The 19,602-nt window shown below is 42.7% G+C and overlaps 1 protein-coding gene across 11 annotated transcripts in view; it reads right to left on the reverse strand.

Moving 5' to 3' along the window:
• Positions 1-200: 200 nt before the first annotated feature.
• Positions 201-19,602, reverse strand: part of wnk1b (WNK lysine deficient protein kinase 1b) — a 94,187-nt gene continuing 74,785 nt past the window's right edge. For 6 of the 11 annotated variants that reach the window (XM_047574623.1, XM_047574615.1, XM_047574621.1 and 3 more), the window contains 17 exons: positions 18,135-19,047; positions 17,725-18,038; positions 17,589-17,650; positions 17,228-17,281; positions 14,732-14,815; positions 14,579-14,615; positions 14,425-14,489; positions 14,038-14,307; positions 13,691-13,962; positions 13,309-13,384; positions 13,099-13,228; positions 12,204-12,401; positions 11,708-11,800; positions 8,684-8,725; positions 7,162-7,334; positions 6,334-6,390; positions 201-5,842 (listed from right to left, as the gene is read on the reverse strand). In XM_047574623.1, the coding sequence (XP_047430579.1) occupies positions 5,414-5,842; positions 6,334-6,390; positions 7,162-7,334; positions 8,684-8,725; positions 11,708-11,800; positions 12,204-12,401; positions 13,099-13,228; positions 13,309-13,384; positions 13,691-13,962; positions 14,038-14,307; positions 14,425-14,489; positions 14,579-14,615; positions 14,732-14,815; positions 17,228-17,281; positions 17,589-17,650; positions 17,725-18,038; positions 18,135-19,047 (3,269 nt within the window). In that variant the 3' untranslated portion in view covers positions 201-5,413. Of the gene's footprint in view, positions 5,843-6,333; positions 6,391-7,161; positions 7,335-8,683; positions 8,726-11,707; positions 11,801-12,203; positions 12,620-13,098; positions 13,229-13,308; positions 13,385-13,690; positions 13,963-14,037; positions 14,308-14,424; positions 14,490-14,578; positions 14,616-14,731; positions 14,816-17,227; positions 17,282-17,588; positions 17,651-17,724; positions 18,039-18,134; positions 19,048-19,602 lie in introns of those variants that run through there. The other 5 variants (XM_047574616.1, XM_047574617.1, XM_047574618.1 and 2 more) reach the window with 5 other exon arrangements.

Genomic DNA, 19,602 nt, shown 5'->3' on the forward strand with positions numbered 1-19,602 from the left:
CATAAAAATCTCAGACTGTGTTCTATTCTTTTGTGATGACTGGGATTCTTAAACATAAAATATCGTTTGTATACTTCATGAACTTGAAGTGTGCGTCCATGTGATTGTGTACCTGCTGCAGAGCTCCACGGAGATTCACGGACCTGATAAAAAAAAAAACACCGCAACGAAAACAACGCATACAACTCCAGTCACTCCCATTCATTTAAACAACTTTTATTTATTAAGTTTTTACAAATAAAGTAACAAATTTCATTGTATTGTAGCGCAAAGCGCAAAGTTTTGTTTTTAATATGAAGCTTGAACACTCTCTACTTAGTGCAAAACATACCGTTAAAGGCTGCCGATGACTCCTTACGTGTATTTCTTTTCCCCGTTCATTCATTCATCCATATATATATTTCTTTCTTTCTTTCTTTTTTTTTTTTTTTTTAAATCCAACCACTTTTGTACAATGTCAACCACGATACAGAGAAAAGATTGAATTAAATTAGGTGCTGCTAGAGACATTTAAAACGGAACGTAAAACGAGTGACAGCTAAAAAATAAAATGTGAGAACAACGTCGGAGGGGGGGGGGGGGGGGGGAGAAAGTGGCAACAGCCCGAGAAACCGGCGCTGTGCTCGGGGGTGGGAGAGGTGAGGTGGGGTGGGGTGAGGAGGGGGGGGGGGACGTCATTGCACAGGAGCAAGCTACATGAAACAGCAAGGAGATGCACTGAGTCTGTATCTGTTAGCAGGTGTTACCCGTTGGTGCACTTAAAAAGGCATTTGTTTAACACGTGGGCACTTCTACAGTAAAAAGCGTAAAGGGTAAAGCGAATCCTGAACGAGCAGAAACACCAACAGAAGCTCAGCTCTCTAATAATGCTACCGCTGCACTGCAAGTGTGTCACCAGAAACAGAATCCTACTTCACAATAAGAGCGTGTCCAGCCTTTCACAGTAAGATTCCTCCACTACAGCGCTCAAACTTCACTGATGTCTTTAAAAAAATAATAATAAAAAGAAAAAAAAAGAAAAACTCAGCAACTGTGAGCTCAGTGCTTGATAGTAGACGATCACTTTGCAGCCACTGAACAGTAGGCCTTTCTTATACTGTATTAAATAGAGACACAGCAAACTTCAAATGTGGAAACTGTTTGAGGACTGTGCGGCTGCAAAGTGAAAATCCAAAGTGAGTACAAGCAGGTAAATATACTATTTTAAATGTCTCCTACTTCACTGACAACAAATCAAATGGCAACGAGTTGTGGCATCGGGGAGGAGTTTGATGTACTGCTCATAACTAAAGCAAAGTGTCTCAATGATTATTCACAGCTTCAACCAAACTTGCCTAGTAGTAAAATGCTGCATTACTCACTGTGAGAAGTGAAAAAATAAAATAAAATAAAAAAAATCTAAGAAATGTGACGTTTTGTTTTGTACAAACCTTACAAAGTAACCTTTTCGTAATATGTTTATGGAAATCCAGAAAAGCCATTCCCAGAGAAAAAGACAAGATGCTTGTACCAGATATGTCGCGTTAGCACTGAGAAATGAAAAAGAGCAAACGGGAAAGGGTGTCAAAAAGCATCGGATCCAAACTAACTCCATTACACTTCTGTCATTTTTTAACTTTCACTACCAGCAAAATCACCATCACCACCATTTGAGCTTACAGTCATTTCAACCGCCACTGTTACTATTGTCACCACCACCACTGCCTTGGAAGTTACGTCTGTTAAACCTCTAATTGTGCAGATTCAAAAACATCTTTACCAGGGGGACATACAATGATTTCAGACGCCTTTCTCTAAAAGCCCTATCAGATTAGTTTGTATTATTGTGACTGCTTAGTTCCTAATTTTATGCCAGAATTTGAACAGTTTGGGCCATTTTACATGATAGAATTTACATAGAAAGACAGTGTCCTACTCTCTAATAGTGGACATCAATGGTACTTTATTTTGAAAAATAAATATGTACGGAAGACAAAGCACGTCACAATTTGTATTTATTTTTTTAGTCCAGTCCGAATCGTACCATGAATGACGCATTTGATGTTTGTCAACTTAAAAGATAAGTTTGCAAGTTGCAGTTTGACATTAAGCTGTTTTAAGTAACTGAAGATCAAGGAAGATAGACACAGGTAGACTGTGTTAATTTTAACCTTTTCAAAGATTTTTCTATCTTTTGGTAGAAGGTGGAAAAATGTGCCAAGAGGACGGACATGTTGGAGCATTCAACATTCATACTAAGCAGCTACAGAGAAACTCGCTGGTATTTCTTTTTATCTCTCTCTTTTTTATGTCTTTCTGGCCAAAATTATCTCTTAAATTAACAAACATCATGTGTGTAATTCATGGCACAATTTAAACATTTGTCTTCCGTACATGTCTGTTCTGAAATAAAGTCCCATGGTGTCCACCATATCCCATAAGGACTTCTTTCTGCTCAGTTGTCCCTGGTTTGAAATTAATTTTTAAATCAAAATCTGCTGAAGGTCGTCAAACCACACTTGGGCATTGGCCATAATGACGCAGATGAACATTATATTCTTAGATAATAGGCTTTTAACAGCCTCTAAGGAGCCGACTTGAACCGTCCTCTAGTACGGAGGCTACCTCTCCACTGACTTTAATAAGAGAGCAACACCATCATTCCTATTAAAGCCAATTCAGCTGAACATCAACCCCCATGTCTAATTTTTTACTACTTATGGTAGACGCAGAGATTAAAATTTCGACACAGAAAGCTTTTGATTTTAGCTGATTTCAAACGAATTTGCATTATGGTATAAAAAAAACCCGTGCTACAGAACATTAAAATGAATGTTTTTGTCGTCTCCTGACTGTATGCTGCACCCGGTTCAGAATAAGTACAGAGTGGTCCAAGCTTCAAATACAATCTTCTATAACTCCCTCCATAAAACTGAAAATAATAATAATAATAATAAAATAAAATACAGCAATAGAAACAACACTGACGTCAAATGGTGGCCTTCTCCAATCTCCTCGGTTAATTCATCTTCAGTTTTTCCTATTGTATGTGTTTTTTTGTTTTCTATCCAGAAAAAAAAAAAAAAAAAAAAACACAGCAGAAAACTCACTCAAGAGAATTAACCTCAATCCAACTCTTGCACACACGCACGCCATTATTACCGCAGGCCTCTGCGGCTAAACCAACCACGCTAACCAGCCGTCACCACCCACTTAATATTTTCCACTGTCAAATGTAACCCGACGAAGAAGCAACAGGAAGGATGCAAGGCACTAGTAAAGCGCCTCCAGTGTTCGACCTGGAGGCTCTAGAAGGAGGGGAGGGAGGCGGGGGGGTCAGGAGAAGCAAAGACAGCAAAATTAAAAAGTTTCCTTTTTTTTTTCAAGTACACCAAAATGGACACCATTGGTTTATACATTCACATTCATCTAACAAAACCAGGGAAGTAAGGGAATATTTAAAGTGTCTGATATATAAGTACTGTTTTAAGAAAAGAAAAACAAAATAGCTAGCTTTACTTTATTATCTAAATATTGAACTATCCTGCCGTTCACTCCCAGTTTGTCTTTTCATACTCAGGTCGGTTTCGACTTTCAATTCAATCACTCGTAAAAGGTGGAGTGAGACTGCGGTTGATTAGTTGTCGGTAAGGCATTGGTTTACTTGTCCTTAAGTGGATGGAAGGACGCTTATTGAAAGGAGGGGTCTACAGTTTTTCACATTTTGATCATTGAAATCCATTTGCGGGAAAGCAGTGAATTGAAAGTGAAAGGACCCCGAAGTATTCTCTGTATGCTTCAGGTTTTGTTGTTTTTTTTCTTTTCTTTTTTGAATTTGCGACATTTCACCCTAAAACTAATGTTGTCCAACAACATTTGCTAATAACAAACAACAGTAATCACAGTGTCTCCACATCGTACACCGATGTGCACGTATAACAGGTCCATTGACAGAACACGTTTTTTGTTTCTTTTTTTTCTGAAGTTTTTTTTTTTTTTTTTAAATAGAATAATAATCATCAACAACAATAATTATGATAATAATGTACATTTGCGATCATTTCAAACCCCAAACGACGAATTATGACACTCGGAAACTGAGGCGTAGTCGGTGAGTTGAAGTCGGTCACTGCACCTCCGAGGATGAGTGTATTTACACAACTCTGTATGCAAATATGTTTCATGCACTGTGTGTGGATGAGAGTGTCAGGTTGCTAGCTGGGGCTGGGGCGGGAGGGGGGGGGCGAGCAAAACAAAATAAACAACGAAATGGAATCATCATCATCATAGCTGACATTCTAAAAAAAAAAAAAAAAATGAACAGACGCAAACTGTACAAGGATGTTATTCTGATAACAAGGCCACTTTTTTTTCACGCTGAGTTCTCTTGTGTTTGGGCTTTTTTTTTTTCTTCTCGTCCTCTAAAAGGTTTCTGCTGTTATTGCTTCACGTGGCAACAGAGAGGGATGGAGGAAGAGGGCGTTCGATGGGTTCAGCGCTCGCGTGTTCGTTAACGCACGCTGTAACCGTAAACAGATGACCTCTCCGCTCCCCTTCATCAACTTCCTTTCCCTCCATCTCTCTCTGTCTGTTTGGATAGTTCGTCAAACCGTTACTTTTCCTCAAGTGCTGGGCTACATCTTTTCTCAAAAATGCTTTTTTTTTGTTCTTGGTATTCTTTGTGCTTTTAATGTTTAAGAGAGGTTTTCCCAACTTCCTGAACCGCTACGCCTCTATGTGCTGCCATTATTAACATCTTTCCTTGTAATCATTAAGTAGAGGGTTTGAGGACGCCGACGAAGCAAGACGACTGTAATGTAAAGGCCGGCCGTGCTCATCCCCGGCGGTTTTAAATTCAGAGGAAAGAGCTGCAACTGTTGCGCGTTTCTATTTGGTCTGAGCCTCGCAGTGACAACACTGTGACAGAGACTACACAGCAGAGGCAACGAGCAGCTCTTCCCGCTGAAACCTCTGCCAATAACTCAAGTCCTCCTCAGCCCGGTGGTGAAACCTCTTCCCCGTCAACCGCTGTCGCGCCATGTACCGACTTGTTCATTCAATTTAGAGCGTGAAATGGAACAAGTGTGACCCAGCCAGAAGGACCCACGCAGCGCACACAAACAGTCACACAATCCCATACCCTGTCGGGACCTCTTTGGCCTATTAACATTGCACTCGTGAGTCTTTTTCGTTCCTCCTTGATCATTTGGCTGACCGTCACAAGCCCCGCGGCCAACAGCAAGATCGCACATGGATGGAAGCAGAGGAGAGTGGAGATGGCTGGATGGAATTTCTTTTTTTTTTTTTTTTTGTTCCCCCCCCGCCACACACACTCCACGCTCCTTCCTTTTCCCTCCAAACAATCCAGCCCAAAACACTCCACTCTTAAACAGTCCGGTCGGGCCGTGATTCAAACCAGCCCTCGCTACCGGCCCTACGTGGTCCTCAAGTTGGGTCCTCCTGGGTTGCTGACTGATTTCTGCAGATTGTTGGTCAGATGGAAAGCCTGCAGAGGCCCCTGTCCGGGAATCTGGCCCTGCGTGGTGGGGTAGGGGCCCAGGGGCTGAGAGGTGCTGACCAGAAGAGGCGTCGGCGTCGGGGCCGGGTGTTGGGCTGACAGGCCGTGGGCCGGGCCGGACCATTGTGCGCTGTAGGCAGCAGTGGGGGTGTAGTGGATGAACTGGGGGACTTGGGGTTGAGGCGGAGTGGAGGAGGCAGGAGGGTGGCATAAGGAGCCCTTGCGGGCGGCCAGAGAGGTAGCAGTGGTGGGGTTTGTAGGGAGGTGGGCTGAACCACCTATGCTGCTGGGACACAGCTGACTGGGAGCTGAGTACTTCCGGCCCAGACTGGCTGACTGGATAACCTGGAGAGGAGCAGTGAGAGGAGCCGTTAATAGCTTTTATTAAGCTGTATTTGCTTCCAGTTGCATAAATTCTTTTTTTCTTTTTTTTGAAATGTAAATTTTAATAGTGTGGATGCAACATTTATGAGTCTGTCTCAGACAATTTTGCATAAATTGAAACTTTCTATCTATCTCAGACATGCAGAGTCTCAAGTTTTCTGAATGTCAGACCAACTCAGTAATTAAATAACCAGCAGACTCGTTCCCAGAGGTTGAACTTGTAAAATGCAATATCAAATTAGACTTATCAATCAAATTAGCTTAACATGCAGCCAAACGTCTAGTCTACGTTCAATGTAGTCACACGGTAAATGATCCTAAATAAAGTTGTTTAATCAAATCACCAAAGTGTGTTAAAGGTGATATTATTAGAGCTTGGGAGCAAAGGATGCTTCAAGGGATTTTTCTTTTTTCTTTTTTTAATGTGAAATGAGGTGTGTTTTCATACTGACCTCGTAGCTGTGTCCCTGTGCTGGAGCCTGCTGCAGCTGTTTGGCACTCCTCTTACCCTAAAACAAAGTTTAGTTTAATATATAAACTTACTGAACATAAAAAAAAAAGTTTCAAAGTCAGGGGTCATAAAGAAATAACCGCATTTCAACTAAAGAGAGGGCAACGCATTTCTTGTTTTGCTTCAGTTTAACACAAAAACACATATTTCTAAAACATTGTCAAACATTTTGGGGAAAAAAAAATAAAAACCCAACTAAGTATTTTCACTGTTTACAAGTAAAAACTAAAAGGATCAACATCAGCTAATGTTTATTTTTGTTGTAGTGCAAAAAAGTCTCAGGGTTGTGTTACAGCATAGGTCTTCAACAGGGGGTCCGCGACCCCTAGGGGGTCCGTGGAGGTACTGCAGGGGGGGTCGCAAAATCTTTGGTTGATTAGACTTTTTTTTTTTTTAAGATGATTTTTAAAATTTTTCCCATCCCTGATGCGCGCTACAATATTAGCAGAGGAGAAGCTAACAGTGCAGCTCGCTCCAATCATGCTCACTCAATGCTATGCTATTTAAATAGCATAGCATTTAATTTAAAATAATAATAATGTATATTTAGAAATAGCACCAGGCTGAGTTAAATATAGAACCCTACTTTGGGGTCCTTGGCAAATTCACCCCAAGGCCAGACTGGACCCTCTGGCAGGCCACCTCTGGCCCATGGGCCACATGTTTGAAAACCTCTGCTGTAGTACTAAATAGATATATTTCTAGTCCTTCTTCTGTCTGATCTGTTGAGTCATTATTAAATAAGATGAATCATGAAGGGGCAGTAAACCTGTGAGAGGTTCATGGCGTCTCTGGCCCAGTTGTCCACCAGTTTATGGAGGTCGTCGGTGAAGGTTCCTTTCCTCTGGTGGGGGGCGGACATGTTGGGCGGCAGACACTGAGAACCCCCTTGGCTTTGACCCAGACCGCCTGAACCACTCACGGCGTTGGTGCTGTTAGTCCCTGCAAGACGAGACAGACAGAGGGGAGGAGAGGACCCGATAACGTGAGACACTGCTCAGACAACGAGCCTTAAAACTGACGCTATCTGAATGGATGTGTATGCAGGCCCTGTCTTGACCATGAAAAGGGTAGACAGAGATTGGTCAGGTCACATGTTGATGTTGTTTAGTCTTAATGATGGAGATAATGATGATAAATAGGAACAAGAGAGGACTTATTAAACTGGAGCAACATTTGAATACAATAAATAATATGACCGTACTTATGTCTTAATATAAACAGAATTAGATCGGTGGTACATGAAGCCATTCTCCGTCATGACAGAAGCCAGCTCAGTCAGCCCTGCAGCTGCCCTGCGCACCGTTTATCTTTGAGCTTAAATTCACGTCTCAACCATGAGGTGGCACTCAAGCTCTTCCTTCTTTGCCATATCATCTTTGCCAAGCCCTCAGCATCAAACTTAACACAGCCAATGAATTGCAAAAAGAAAGCATCCACTACAAACTGGCAAATGCAGCCTCCATGTATGAACAAAGATATATATGTTATTATCATAACATTGATTACTTCTCAATGTAGAGGCTATGACTAAGAAGAATTTGACATTTCAGAGAAGGAACACACTCAGATTTAGATTTGACCACAGAAATGAAAGATTTCCTTCTTGCTTTCTTTCTTTATTCCCGTGTCCCGTGACTACACAGAGCCTCAAAAGAAACGACATGAACCTATGGTCAAACTGGGCTTGAGTGTGAACTACTTACATGATCCGTTCATTCTAAACACTTCACACAACAAATTACAACATATGCAGGGAGTATCCGAGGAAAATCTATAATGCGGTTGGTCCGCCAAAAAAAAATAAAAAATAAAAAAAAAGTCACGTCATGCTAAACAAAATGGAGGAACACGAGAATGAGGAGAAGCTGAGTCATGACTGACTGCAGCAGCATGGAATTCTGGTCAATGTAGGCCACAAGCTTGTGATGAGGGAGGAGAGAAAAGGGAGGAGGGGGAGGGGTGTTCCAAACAGCTGTTCAGGTGTGTTAGCGTACATGTGAATGTGTGCATGAGCTTGCGGGTGCATGCACTCAGTCAGTCTGAATGTGCGATGGCTCATCATTTCAGTTATCTCAGTTTAATAAAAACATATTCCACATTTATTTATTTTTTTTAGATTTTAGACAGGAAAGCTGAAATAACTGAAATGATCTAGAAATCTGGCTGAAGTTTTAAGTCTAGAGGGGGAAGGAGGGAGAGGAAGTGCAAGGATGGAGGGAGAGGGGTGGGGGTGGGGGGGTAGGATGGATGGAAGGGGGGGACGGAAGACCAAAAAGAGAGATAATTACTACAGAGCTGGTTGCAGGGGCAGACTTTTTTCACCATCTTCCCTGTGCGTCCCGGAAGACAACAATTGGAGGATTGGGGAGAGAGTCAGAGTTAAACCCCGCCCACAACACCCGACAACCAAACACAATGCATCCCAGTATTTCAACTTGAAGCAGTTGATAAACAACACTTTGGTGATAGGCTGGCCCAAAAACATCCTAAAACAAGTAACGCAGTTAAAAGTTAAGAGGAGTTGAACCCCTTGCTGGGGGTGGGAAAAAACACTGATATGCCAATTTATCGCAATAATTTTTCTCAATATTGTATTCTCATATATTTATTGCCCAATATATTAGCACAGTCATCTGATGTCATCATATATACAATGTGTACTTTAAGTTTCTCAGTGAACTGTGTAGAATATTGCAATATCATAATATCGCAATAATGTATCGTATCGTGACTCAAGTATCGTGATACGTATCGTATTGCCACCGTTGCTTTGAGATGTCTTTGGGCAACCAACACCTTTTTCTGTTTGATTCAGCGTCCTCTCTACAGCTCACAGGGCCACCTCAGACCTGGGTCCATCATCCATCTCAGATTTGTTTGGTGTATTGAACAGAATGAGCTATAATCAAATGTTATAAACGTGGATTTAGTGTACTTTCTTTATGTTATCATTAAGTGAGGGCCCAGGTCTGCTTCTCTCCCCTCGTAGAGGTGTAGTAAACAGGTGAGGCAGAGTGGAGGTGAGGATAAAGAGGGTGAGGTAAGGAGAGACGGAAGGGAGAGAAGAGGGTTTGAGCTGCAGAGGGTTCATAAACACAAAACATTTCAACACTAAAGATTAAGAACAGGGTTTTAAGAAAAACAAAAAAAACAATAAAAGAAGACTGATGCACAGTATTTAAACTGAACTGTGCATAATTACATTTTGTAAAAACAAATTTTACAATTAAAAATTAAACCATATGACGGAAAGTTCAAGTCATCAGGTCTCAACTTGTCATTCCTTGTTAGTCTGCCTGTTTTCGCAGACGCAAACGTTAGAAATGGAAGCAGTCACGACCAACACAAATAAATAATTAGGAACAAAATGGAAGGGACTGTATGGAGAAAGACTATAATGGTGAAGGCTGAGTTGAATCTAATTGCAGTGTTAAGAGTTTGCAAGGGAGCATTAGTTAAATGGCTAAAATTAAGATGTAGAGCATGGAACAAAAACCATGTGAATTTTAGCTGATGTGATGAAGCGGTTTTCCACCAGAAGATCTCAGTTCTGATTAATTTGGCAAAACCTGCCCAAAAAAATAGACGTGGTTTAATACGACACTACATTGGAGGCAGCCAAATAGACTATTGTTGTTTAAATAAGAACTTTAAGTCAATAACTGGGGTTTTTTCATTAAGTGTTGACTGTGATCTGATTTTTAGATGCACACTCTGTGAACAGTGGTTACCTCTTGTGCAGCTCCTCATCTAACAGCTCACTGTGGCTGCCCCTTCCTGTTCCATTACTCATTGAAACGTTTCGCACCTATCCGCTGTCAGAAAATGACAGTTTACTTCATTTATGGATGTATTTTTGACGAACGATGGCGGAGTACGTGTTCAACTTAAAAATAAAAGCCAGTTAAATGGTTTTAATGTGAAACTGCAGCAGTAGGAAACTCACTCGATGATAATTCAGTATTCTGCATTCATTTCCAGATATCGATATAGATGTTCCATGAGTAGTAATTTAATACAGCTTTTGTTTCCACTGGATCAAAATTATGCATAAACACTGCAATGCTTAGTTCAGTTCAGCTGGCCACCTTATTGTTGCATGTTTGAAATAAAAAAAAATATTTGAACCTGTGTGTTATTTGAGTAGCTTAATATTGAATGCAAAATAGCACTAGGCTGAGTTTAATATAGAACACATATAGTAGGTAGGGCTCTCGTCAGTTTGGGGCTCCTTGGCCTGAAAAACGACCCCTGATCTAACAGATATTCATTTAAATAAAACTCAATCCTAGTTATACTCCTTTAATGGTACTGGAATCCAAGCTTTGTCTGAGACTTTGTCTGTGACTGATTTGTTTTAAATATAGCAGTGAGTAATGGAATTAGTGGAGGGAGCGAGTGGAAAGATCAGCGGCAGCACTGAGGTGTTAGATGAATAGCTGCAGGGTCGGCCCACAGCAAGGTAACCAGCTCCACCGCGGCCCGCTGTCACGTGGGCAGCACACGCTGCACACGACACGAGCGCAGCGTGAAATCAGAACGCAGCGACTGACTTTATTACAGCAGCGCGAGTTTGTTTGGTCGCACAGTCAACAGATACACCAGCTGCTCTTCCGTTGCTTTCCGCTGGATTAAACACTTGCACTTGCTGTTGCCACCGGTAACCGTGTTTGTCACGGCATCAACCGGGACCGGAGTCTATCCCTAAATTATAACCGCTACGAGAAAACGTTTTACCTTTCACAGCTTTTTACGGCGTATCTATGAGCAATTAATACGTTTCTGTGTCTTCTCTATTTAATTTGGCAAGCCAAAAAAAAAACACACAAGGTCAGCTGTAAATGTGAGGCAAAAGATGAGTGTCAAGGAAGACTACGTAGAAAGAAAGAAAGATTGATTGATTATGGGAAGCTCTGTGATATGAGATCTATTAGCGTATTAACATTTTGTGTCCTGCAGTAAGTGCCACTTATTTATGTACCTACAAAAAAAGGATGCTTCCATCTATGCAAATCAAAAATATATATGCATCTGATTTAAAAAAAAAAAAAAAAAAAAAAAAAAAAAAAATAGCTTAGCCGGTCATTTTAATTAAATTACTTTGACCCAGGCTGCAGCTTTGACATTGTTTTGACTCATCCGATTTCTGCAAGACACTGGCGCTACCAGAAGCAGAGGGTGTTCCTTCCATCAAAGAAGGAAACCCACAGGAAGACAGGGTGACCATGACTTGACGCGTATAGGAGTCAACGAAACAGAACTAAAGTAAGTAAGGATAAAAGAGAAGAGCAAAGAAATAAAGCGTTACACACAAAGAGCCAAGCAGGGCGTACTCAGAAAGCGCGTCCTCCTGCCGCCAGGCTTGAAGGCCAAACGCTCCGAACCCCAGCTGAACTTTACACAGCCTGAAGAGAGGGAGGAGGGAGGAGAGGTGAGATGAACGGAGATGTAGAGAGAGGCGAGAAACACAAAGGGAGATGAGAAGAGAGAGGAGCGACGAAGAGATCGAGGAGAGATAAATGAAGTGGTAGACATGGTGAGAGGAAGGCAGATGAGAGGGAAGAAAAGAGACACAATTGAGGAATCCACCAGAAGGATGTTAACAGTGAGTTAGCCGTCGCACTGTTTTACACATTGAGACCGAGAAAGGCAGAAGAAATCCTCTTTGTTGTGAGGGAGTGAAGACAAATCAACCGCATGCATTTGTCTTTGTCCGCATGCGACGCATACAATGAGCTCTTTGTGTGGATTCAACGTTTTCATGTTGCGAGGCCTTCTGCAGCCCGGAGCTCTCGGGGACATGCCTACCTGGAGTGGGAGCGCACAGGCTGGGCACAGAGAGTGCCGCGTCGCTGGTGTAGGCTGAACACAGGTTGTCGCTGGAGGGGGAGGGTTTGAGGGGCTGGAGCAAAGTGTTGCTGGCCGAATCGGCCAATCCTCCTGGGGCTAACAGAGCCAGCTGGCCGGGGTACATAGTCGGGATGCTCTGCGCGGATAAAGTGCTGCCTGGAGATAGCACACGGCATTGGCAGGAAAAGGACAGGGCAGGAACAAACACAGAAAGCAGAGATACACACACGCACGCACGCACGCAGATAGAGATGACGGACAGATAGAGAGACCCGTCGCACCACACGTTTACACAGACACCCAACACGCGACCACACAGGGGGAAAAAACAGACGGGGAAAGCGGTCAGAAATTTTCCAGGTTTTCCAGCGAGCCTGATCCAGCGTATGCCCCCATGCGCATGTACCCAAGCAGATAAACACACACATACATATATATGCACATGGATGCATAAACAAAGAGAGGGTGTGATGTTAGGGTAAATGTTTTTGTCCATCCTGACTGTAGTGGAATTAAAGATTGTTCAACATTTGCGAGTTTCCTCTTCTAGAGTTGCAGGATTAAAGGGTCAGTTCAACCAAATTAAGTAAAAAATAAAATTGTCTCAGCCGGTTTGGGTTTCAGGGATGTGCAGGTGTACAAATTTGTGCCAGTCTGTGCCAAGTCTGTTGGTTATACTTAGTGTGACCGGGATACTGTTGTCATTTTAAAAAATTTAGATGCCAGAATTAAATCAGTCACGGTCACATCTGCTGCATTAGAGACACCAGAGACAACGTGAAATGAGAAAATATGTTTTTACTTTTATTTCGATGAACTGAGCCTTTAATATGAATGTTGTAACGGAGCCTACCTTGCTGTAACGGACTCTTGCTGCCGTGTGTGGAGCTGGTTCTGGACGATTTGGATGACTTGCTTTTGGTTGGTCGTCTCCTTCTGCCAGTCAAGGCTAGAACTGGAGGAATGACGGCAGCTGGAGGAACCTGAAACCGGGAGAAAACAAAAACATTTCATGTATGTAATGTTGCATTTAATATAGCAGCTCCTTACTGACGTGACTTACCTTTCCGAGCCTGGTGAACAGACTGTCTATTTCCTCCTTCTGGCGAGAATGGAGGGCCTGAATCTCACGCATGTGCCTTGGGAATAAAATATAGAAGGAATTATTGCACAGAAATAAATAAACTACAAGACGGGAGGGAAGAAGAGGGGAGACAGGTTTTCCTGAAGTGCTCAACATCCTTTTTACAAGAGAAGATGAAAGCGCACGGGAAAGCAAAGTAATGAAGCAAAGTGGGTGGTTAACCTCAATCTTGATGGGTAAAAGAGGATAAAAAAGAGCAAAAAGAGAAGAAAACGGAATAAAGGAGGCAGGAAAACATATTTTTAATGTTATTAGGGAACAAAGACAGAGGGTTTTGATGTGACATTTCCTCGTAGCTTACTTTTCTCTGAGGCGGTTGACTTCTCGTTTGAAGTCTTCATCCTCAAATTCGGAGTCGTTGTCGCTGCTAATGTAGGAGTTATTGAAGGAGTTGTTGTTCAGACTAGGCAGGGAGGCTTTATGAGTGGAGTCGGGGGTCAGAATTTGGCCAGGGTCACTGGGTCCGTTAGAAGCCTGGGCAGCAGGCGGAGGACTCTGTCTGGGTTCGATGCTCTGCTCCTGGGCACGACTGACTGAGAACCTACCAACGCGGGCCTCAGGGTTGGTGGTAACCTGAGGTCAAAGAACAAGACACTGAAATGAACTGAAAGAAATGGAACAAAATGACAAGTCGGGACAAGGAAATACCTGGAAGCGTCCAATAGATTTGGTGGGGTTGGGTGAGGGGCAAGGAGAGGTGAAAGGAGAGGGGTGGTGAGATCCTGCAGGAGTCCTCTGAGGGGGTCCATCCACAACGTCTCCTGTCGCCCTCAGAGGAGATGAGGAGTCTTTGTGCAAAGTGTTCTCCGGGCTGGAGAGGCTGGAGGATGATGAGGAGGAGGATGAAGTGGAGGAGGTTGTGGAGGAAGATTCAGTGCAGGATGGGGGCTTGATGGCAGGCTCTTCCTCCTTAGTCACCTAAGCAAAACAGAGACACTCTACTGGTTAATTCCAGGTCTTTTCCATATATTTTCCATCTGAAATCAAAACCATACAGGACAAGTTCCTATCAGACTGCACACTTAAGACTTTTACCTTAAATCTTCCCAACTGAAGTACAGGAGCAGCAGGAGAGGCGTTTTCCTCCAAGGGGAAGGGCACTGAAAGACGGACGGTAGATTTTAGAGTACAGGCTGGTAAAAGAAACATGCGAATAAATGGTTACATCTAATAAACATAATGTACATACTAGGTTGTCCCATTGAAGGCACGGTACTGTGAGAAACCTGAGGTTAGCACACACGGATAGAGAGAAGAAGAATGGGTTAACACTGCAGTCGGCTTGAATTATGATACATAATGTCAGTCTGAGCTACTGAAATGTGAACGTGTGTGTTTTTACCGGTGTGTGTGAGCCCACAGGGACGGTCTCTGGGCTCAGTGCTCTCCTCAGCTGAGCATCCAGGTCCTCCAGAGGCTGCTGGGACTGAGGATACAGACACGCAAAATAAGACACAAGAGCTCGACCACTTAACTTTTTTTCAAAGAGTTATTGATTAGTAACATGAGGAGCGATCAGCCAAAAGCATGTGTTAATTCAAGGATGAAAGATTTCTAGTCCCTACGCTGGTAACCTGTCAGTTTTATAGACTATTTGTAATGAGCCTTGATGTTTCAGCAGGGCCTCTACGGCTGAAGTCGGGGGTTCAAGGATACCCTTATGCTGACCCCTCAGATTGCAGCTTCCTACGTCAATGCAAGGCACCTCTGGGAATTTAATTTCATTGACTGAGAGCTTAAAACGTAATTAAAAAGTAATTTTAATGTGGAAATGTTTGTTTATGGATATTTCTATCTTAATGTTAACTTCCTGATGTGTGATTTTGAATTTGAGGTTCACCACATTTTGTTTTATCTCATTTCAGGTTATTTTATTTTATTTTATTTTCAACCAATTTCACACTAAGTGTTTGTTAATAGACCCCTTCGCAGTTTGTAAACAGTGTGACGTTTTTTTGAGGGGCGGGGCTTAACTGGAGGCAAAATATCTCAAACACTATAGCCTGTAAACACCAGTTAGCATATTTCATCAGACTGTGTTGGCAAGAATATTGGCAAGAATAATATTTTAGGGAATATATGAATACACTGTTATTTTAAAAAGTTGACTCTGACTGATGGGACTACATTCACCGACCCCTACGCTCTCACTAACTGGATTGATTGACCAAATGAGGACACAGAGGGGACGAAGTTTGGTTTGTCTTTATCAAGTGAAGCCTCTCCAACAAAGATATAACAAGTAAGTGGAACCACTGTGGGGGGTGGTGTATTAAATGCAGCTTTAGCTTGAACACCGCTGAAACACGTAATAAAAGTTGCAATAGCTGCAGTTAGCATTAGCATTAATATGTAACAAGAACCCTCCAAATGATGATTAAGGTAACGTAAATTCAGTGAGAATTTAGTCTAACCTATAACATTATGCAGGCAGAAACTGATGATGCATTACATTAGTCTTATCTGTTAAGAAGTGTGCACATTGTTGATGATTGTCTCACTCCTATCTTTTCTTTTTATCGCCAAAGCCAAACCAAAGTTGTCTATGAGTGGCTTGTATGTGATATGACTTCAAGTTAGCGTTTTTTCGGTTTTGGCAGCTAAAAATAGAGCAAGTCGACATTTTCAAGGTTGAAAGTGACAGCGTTCACCTCAAGCTTCCCTCTTTTTTGCCTCCAGCCAACACTGTGACGTCACAGTGACGTAGGTCATGAAGGGGTATCCATTCATCAAACACACGAACGAAGGCAAGGTAATGTCAAAGCTTTTCATTCTCTTGAGCAATTTAACCTCAATTAAAAACAAAAAAACAATTAAAATCAAACCCCTTGTGAGCTTCAACTGCAACGGGATTATCTTAATCAAACGGGACAGGTCTCACCCAGGAAGGTTACATAAGAGACGAGAAGTGAACGTTGGTAACTTGGCAGGTCGGGTTTTTCATAAAAGAGTCATACCCTTCTGTTCAGTGGGCTCGTCTGGTTAAAAGGGATGTCTATTTTTAGACGGCAGCATTCACACAGACACAACAAAACAGTCTGGAAATGCTTCAGCACGTCTGACTCTGTCTTCCTCTTTAGCTACTGAACATTGATTTTATTAATCCCTCTATGGTATTTAAAATGCAAGTTGTATTTTAATTAGGTTTGCTGTCAGCTATTTGTAAATGCTTATTTAGGCAGTACCAACACGTCCCCACTTCCTTGCATTGACAAAACTGATGCTATTTTCCCTGGGGATAGGGGCTTGTGATTTTGTAGCCAAGAGTGGAGCCACATGGAGCCAAAAACTTGCGTTTTTGTTTAATTAATACTCCGACTTGCTCTACTTCCACCTGTTAAAAATAATTTTTGGATTATACAATGTACCTATTTTTTTTTATTTTTTAAATCTTTTTTGCCCTTTTTTTATAGTGTCAAATGACTAGTTCTAAAAAAATGACACTTGAACATGCATCAGCATCATATTAACTACTGAAAATAACAGATAACAGGAACCATCATTAAAGAAAATAAATAATTTATATGTATTTTAGTTTGGCCTAGTGGGTGGAGCTTATGACCTATACTACAGTCAGTTACCAGGGGGAGCTCTACTTGCTTTGGCTTCACTTCGTAGGAGAAGTTCGTCTTTATACTGTCTATGGGCTGTACTGTTTAATGGGGGTTCAGATCAAATGTAATTTCTCTGGATTTTTTTGTCACACAGTGAGTAAGATAGGAAGGAATAAAAAAAAAAAAAGCATAATTTATACACAGCACATAACCCATTTTAGTTCATATACAGATATAACAAAACAGATTGTCTTAAAATGAGCAAAAAAAAACAAAACAAACACCTGTATTAGACAAGGTCCAGGGAAGGATGGCAGGAGCTCTGAAGGAGAAGAGGCCTAATCCCAGGGAAAAATATGTCACGAGAAGACAGCAGAGAAGATATAGCAAGGAGGTTACAAGAATAGTGTTTGTTTTGGAGAGTGTTAAAAGGAATTTTCATGCCAGATGTGTTGTAAGGAAGGTTGGCAGAAACACAGTGTAACCTATAAACAACTGCTAAATTACATTCACCTTTAGTCTAAATTAGCTTGACTGTTTTACCTAAAAACATGCACATGCTCTGTAATCACATAATGACGTTACGTTATGCTAGGAACAGCGGTTTGACTCTAACATAATGTATCTGTGCGTTGAAAAACTCACCGATACCCTGGATAAGGGAGTTTTGGATGGAGTGGTCTGGCCTAAAGGTGAGGCCAGGATGACTGCAGAAATTTAAATCATGATGTCAGAAAACAATGTTATAAAAATACAAACGAACAAACATTCACCTACGTACCAGTCTGCACAGGGGTGGAGATTGGAGTCCCCAGACCCTGGATTGGCACAGGTGACGACCCCAGCGCCAGGCTGGAGGGGGGCTGAGGAGGATTGGATGGCTGGCTGGAGCCAGGTGTTGTGGCAGATGTGGTGGAGGTAGGGCCGGGGCCTATTGAAGATGAGGTACTTGCCACAGAAGGTCCAGAGGCTGGGTCAGCAGCTGAGATGTCTCCCACCAAGGGACCACCAGCGTCCATAAAGAGAGACCGCAGCTTCTTGTCCAGAGTTTGGATGTCGTCTGGTTTGGTTAGGGACTCAGAGGAGGCCTCACACCTGAGGCGGACAGACAAATGACTTAAATCTCATGAAAGGAGAAGTTTAGGGGTTTGATATTGGAAATGACTTTCAGAAAAGTTGACTACCACCCACCTTACATCACAGTCACCACAATGTGTGTGCGTCTGCCCAGGTACAGATGTTGTCTGAGGCTGGGAGTGGACAGAAGTTGGTTGGACTGAAGGAATATTTGTGGTCACCGGCTGGAGCCCTGCCAAGGAGGAGGAGGAAGAAGAGGAGGGAGCAGGACTGGGGAGGGAGGTGGTCGACGGAACAAGCTGTGGACCCGGGATAGCAGTGGTGGGGATGACGGTGGAGGAGAGGGAAGGAGAGGACGAGGAAGCAGAAGCGATTGACGGATGATCTGAGGAGAATTCACTTGCTTTAAGAGTGGAAGAGGGAGGGGAGGATACAAAGGGGACATTCTTGGCAGGAGGGGAGGTGAGCATGGTTGGGGGGAAGCCAGAGATGCTGGCTGTTGGTAAAGTGGAAGGTACTGAAGTAGCAACGACAGCCGAAAGTGTCTGGGATGGAGACTGAGTGAAAGCCTGGGGCTGAATTTGAGCTTGACCCTGGACTTGCGACACTGGCTGCATCACTGGTTGGGAAAGTACCTGTGACTGAAGGATGGACTGATTCATCATAGCGGGAGGAGAAGAAGAAGAACAAGGAGGACTCAGACAGACGGAGGGAACAGAGGAAGGGGCGGAGGACGAGGAGTGAGGCGGCAGAGAGCCATCAAAGACCTTCTCCTGCGTCTGGTTTAAATTAGAAGGGACAAGCCCGGCAGTAGCATCCACAGGAGGAGCCACTGTGCTGGGTGGAGGGACAGAAGCTGCTGCAGGCAGCAGGGGAGGATGGGTGGTGTGGATGGAGGCTGGGGCAGTGCTGGGTCCTGGATCAAACTGATTTTGGTTCTGTCTGAGTTCGGTGAAGGCCTGCTGTAAGCTGATTGCTCCTGCAGACTGGGACAACCCAATAGCTTGGCCTGGACTCTGAGATGGAGCTGGAGGAGGACAAGAGAAAGACTATCTTAAGACACAGTGTGAGTTGACATGTAAGCCCCATTTGCACAGGATTAGTTTTACCTGAGGACGTCCTGTGATTCAAATGTTACTCCCTACATCTGTGTTTCATGTGGCGCATTCACAAGGGATAAACAAACTCTGAGTTTTACTCAAATTTACGTTCTGTTGTTACGGCTCTGCTACTTTCCATCTCACTCCACTGCTTCTCGATTTTGTGCCCTGTCCAAACTTCAAATTATAGCACATCCTTCAGAATTCTTACAGGGTCTCTGCAGGTTTCAACAAGTCAAATTTAAGACTTTTTAAGACTTCTTTAAGACCACAGTGAATACAATTTAAGACCCATTTCACATCCACAACAACAAAAGAAGTCTGTCTATTGTGTCTAAAACTAACATTTGTTTAGAAGTCAGCGTTAACTGATTAGCCGCTCCTCAGTCACGGCGCTGCTAGCTAACCACAGCTTTAAATGTATAACTAGCGTTATTGCATGGCAACAGCTTATAATGTTGACGATAATATTCAGCTCACAG

Source organism: Mugil cephalus, chromosome 22, assembly GCF_022458985.1.
Source record: "Mugil cephalus isolate CIBA_MC_2020 chromosome 22, CIBA_Mcephalus_1.1, whole genome shotgun sequence".
Taxonomy (NCBI): domain Eukaryota; kingdom Metazoa; phylum Chordata; class Actinopteri; order Mugiliformes; family Mugilidae; genus Mugil; species Mugil cephalus.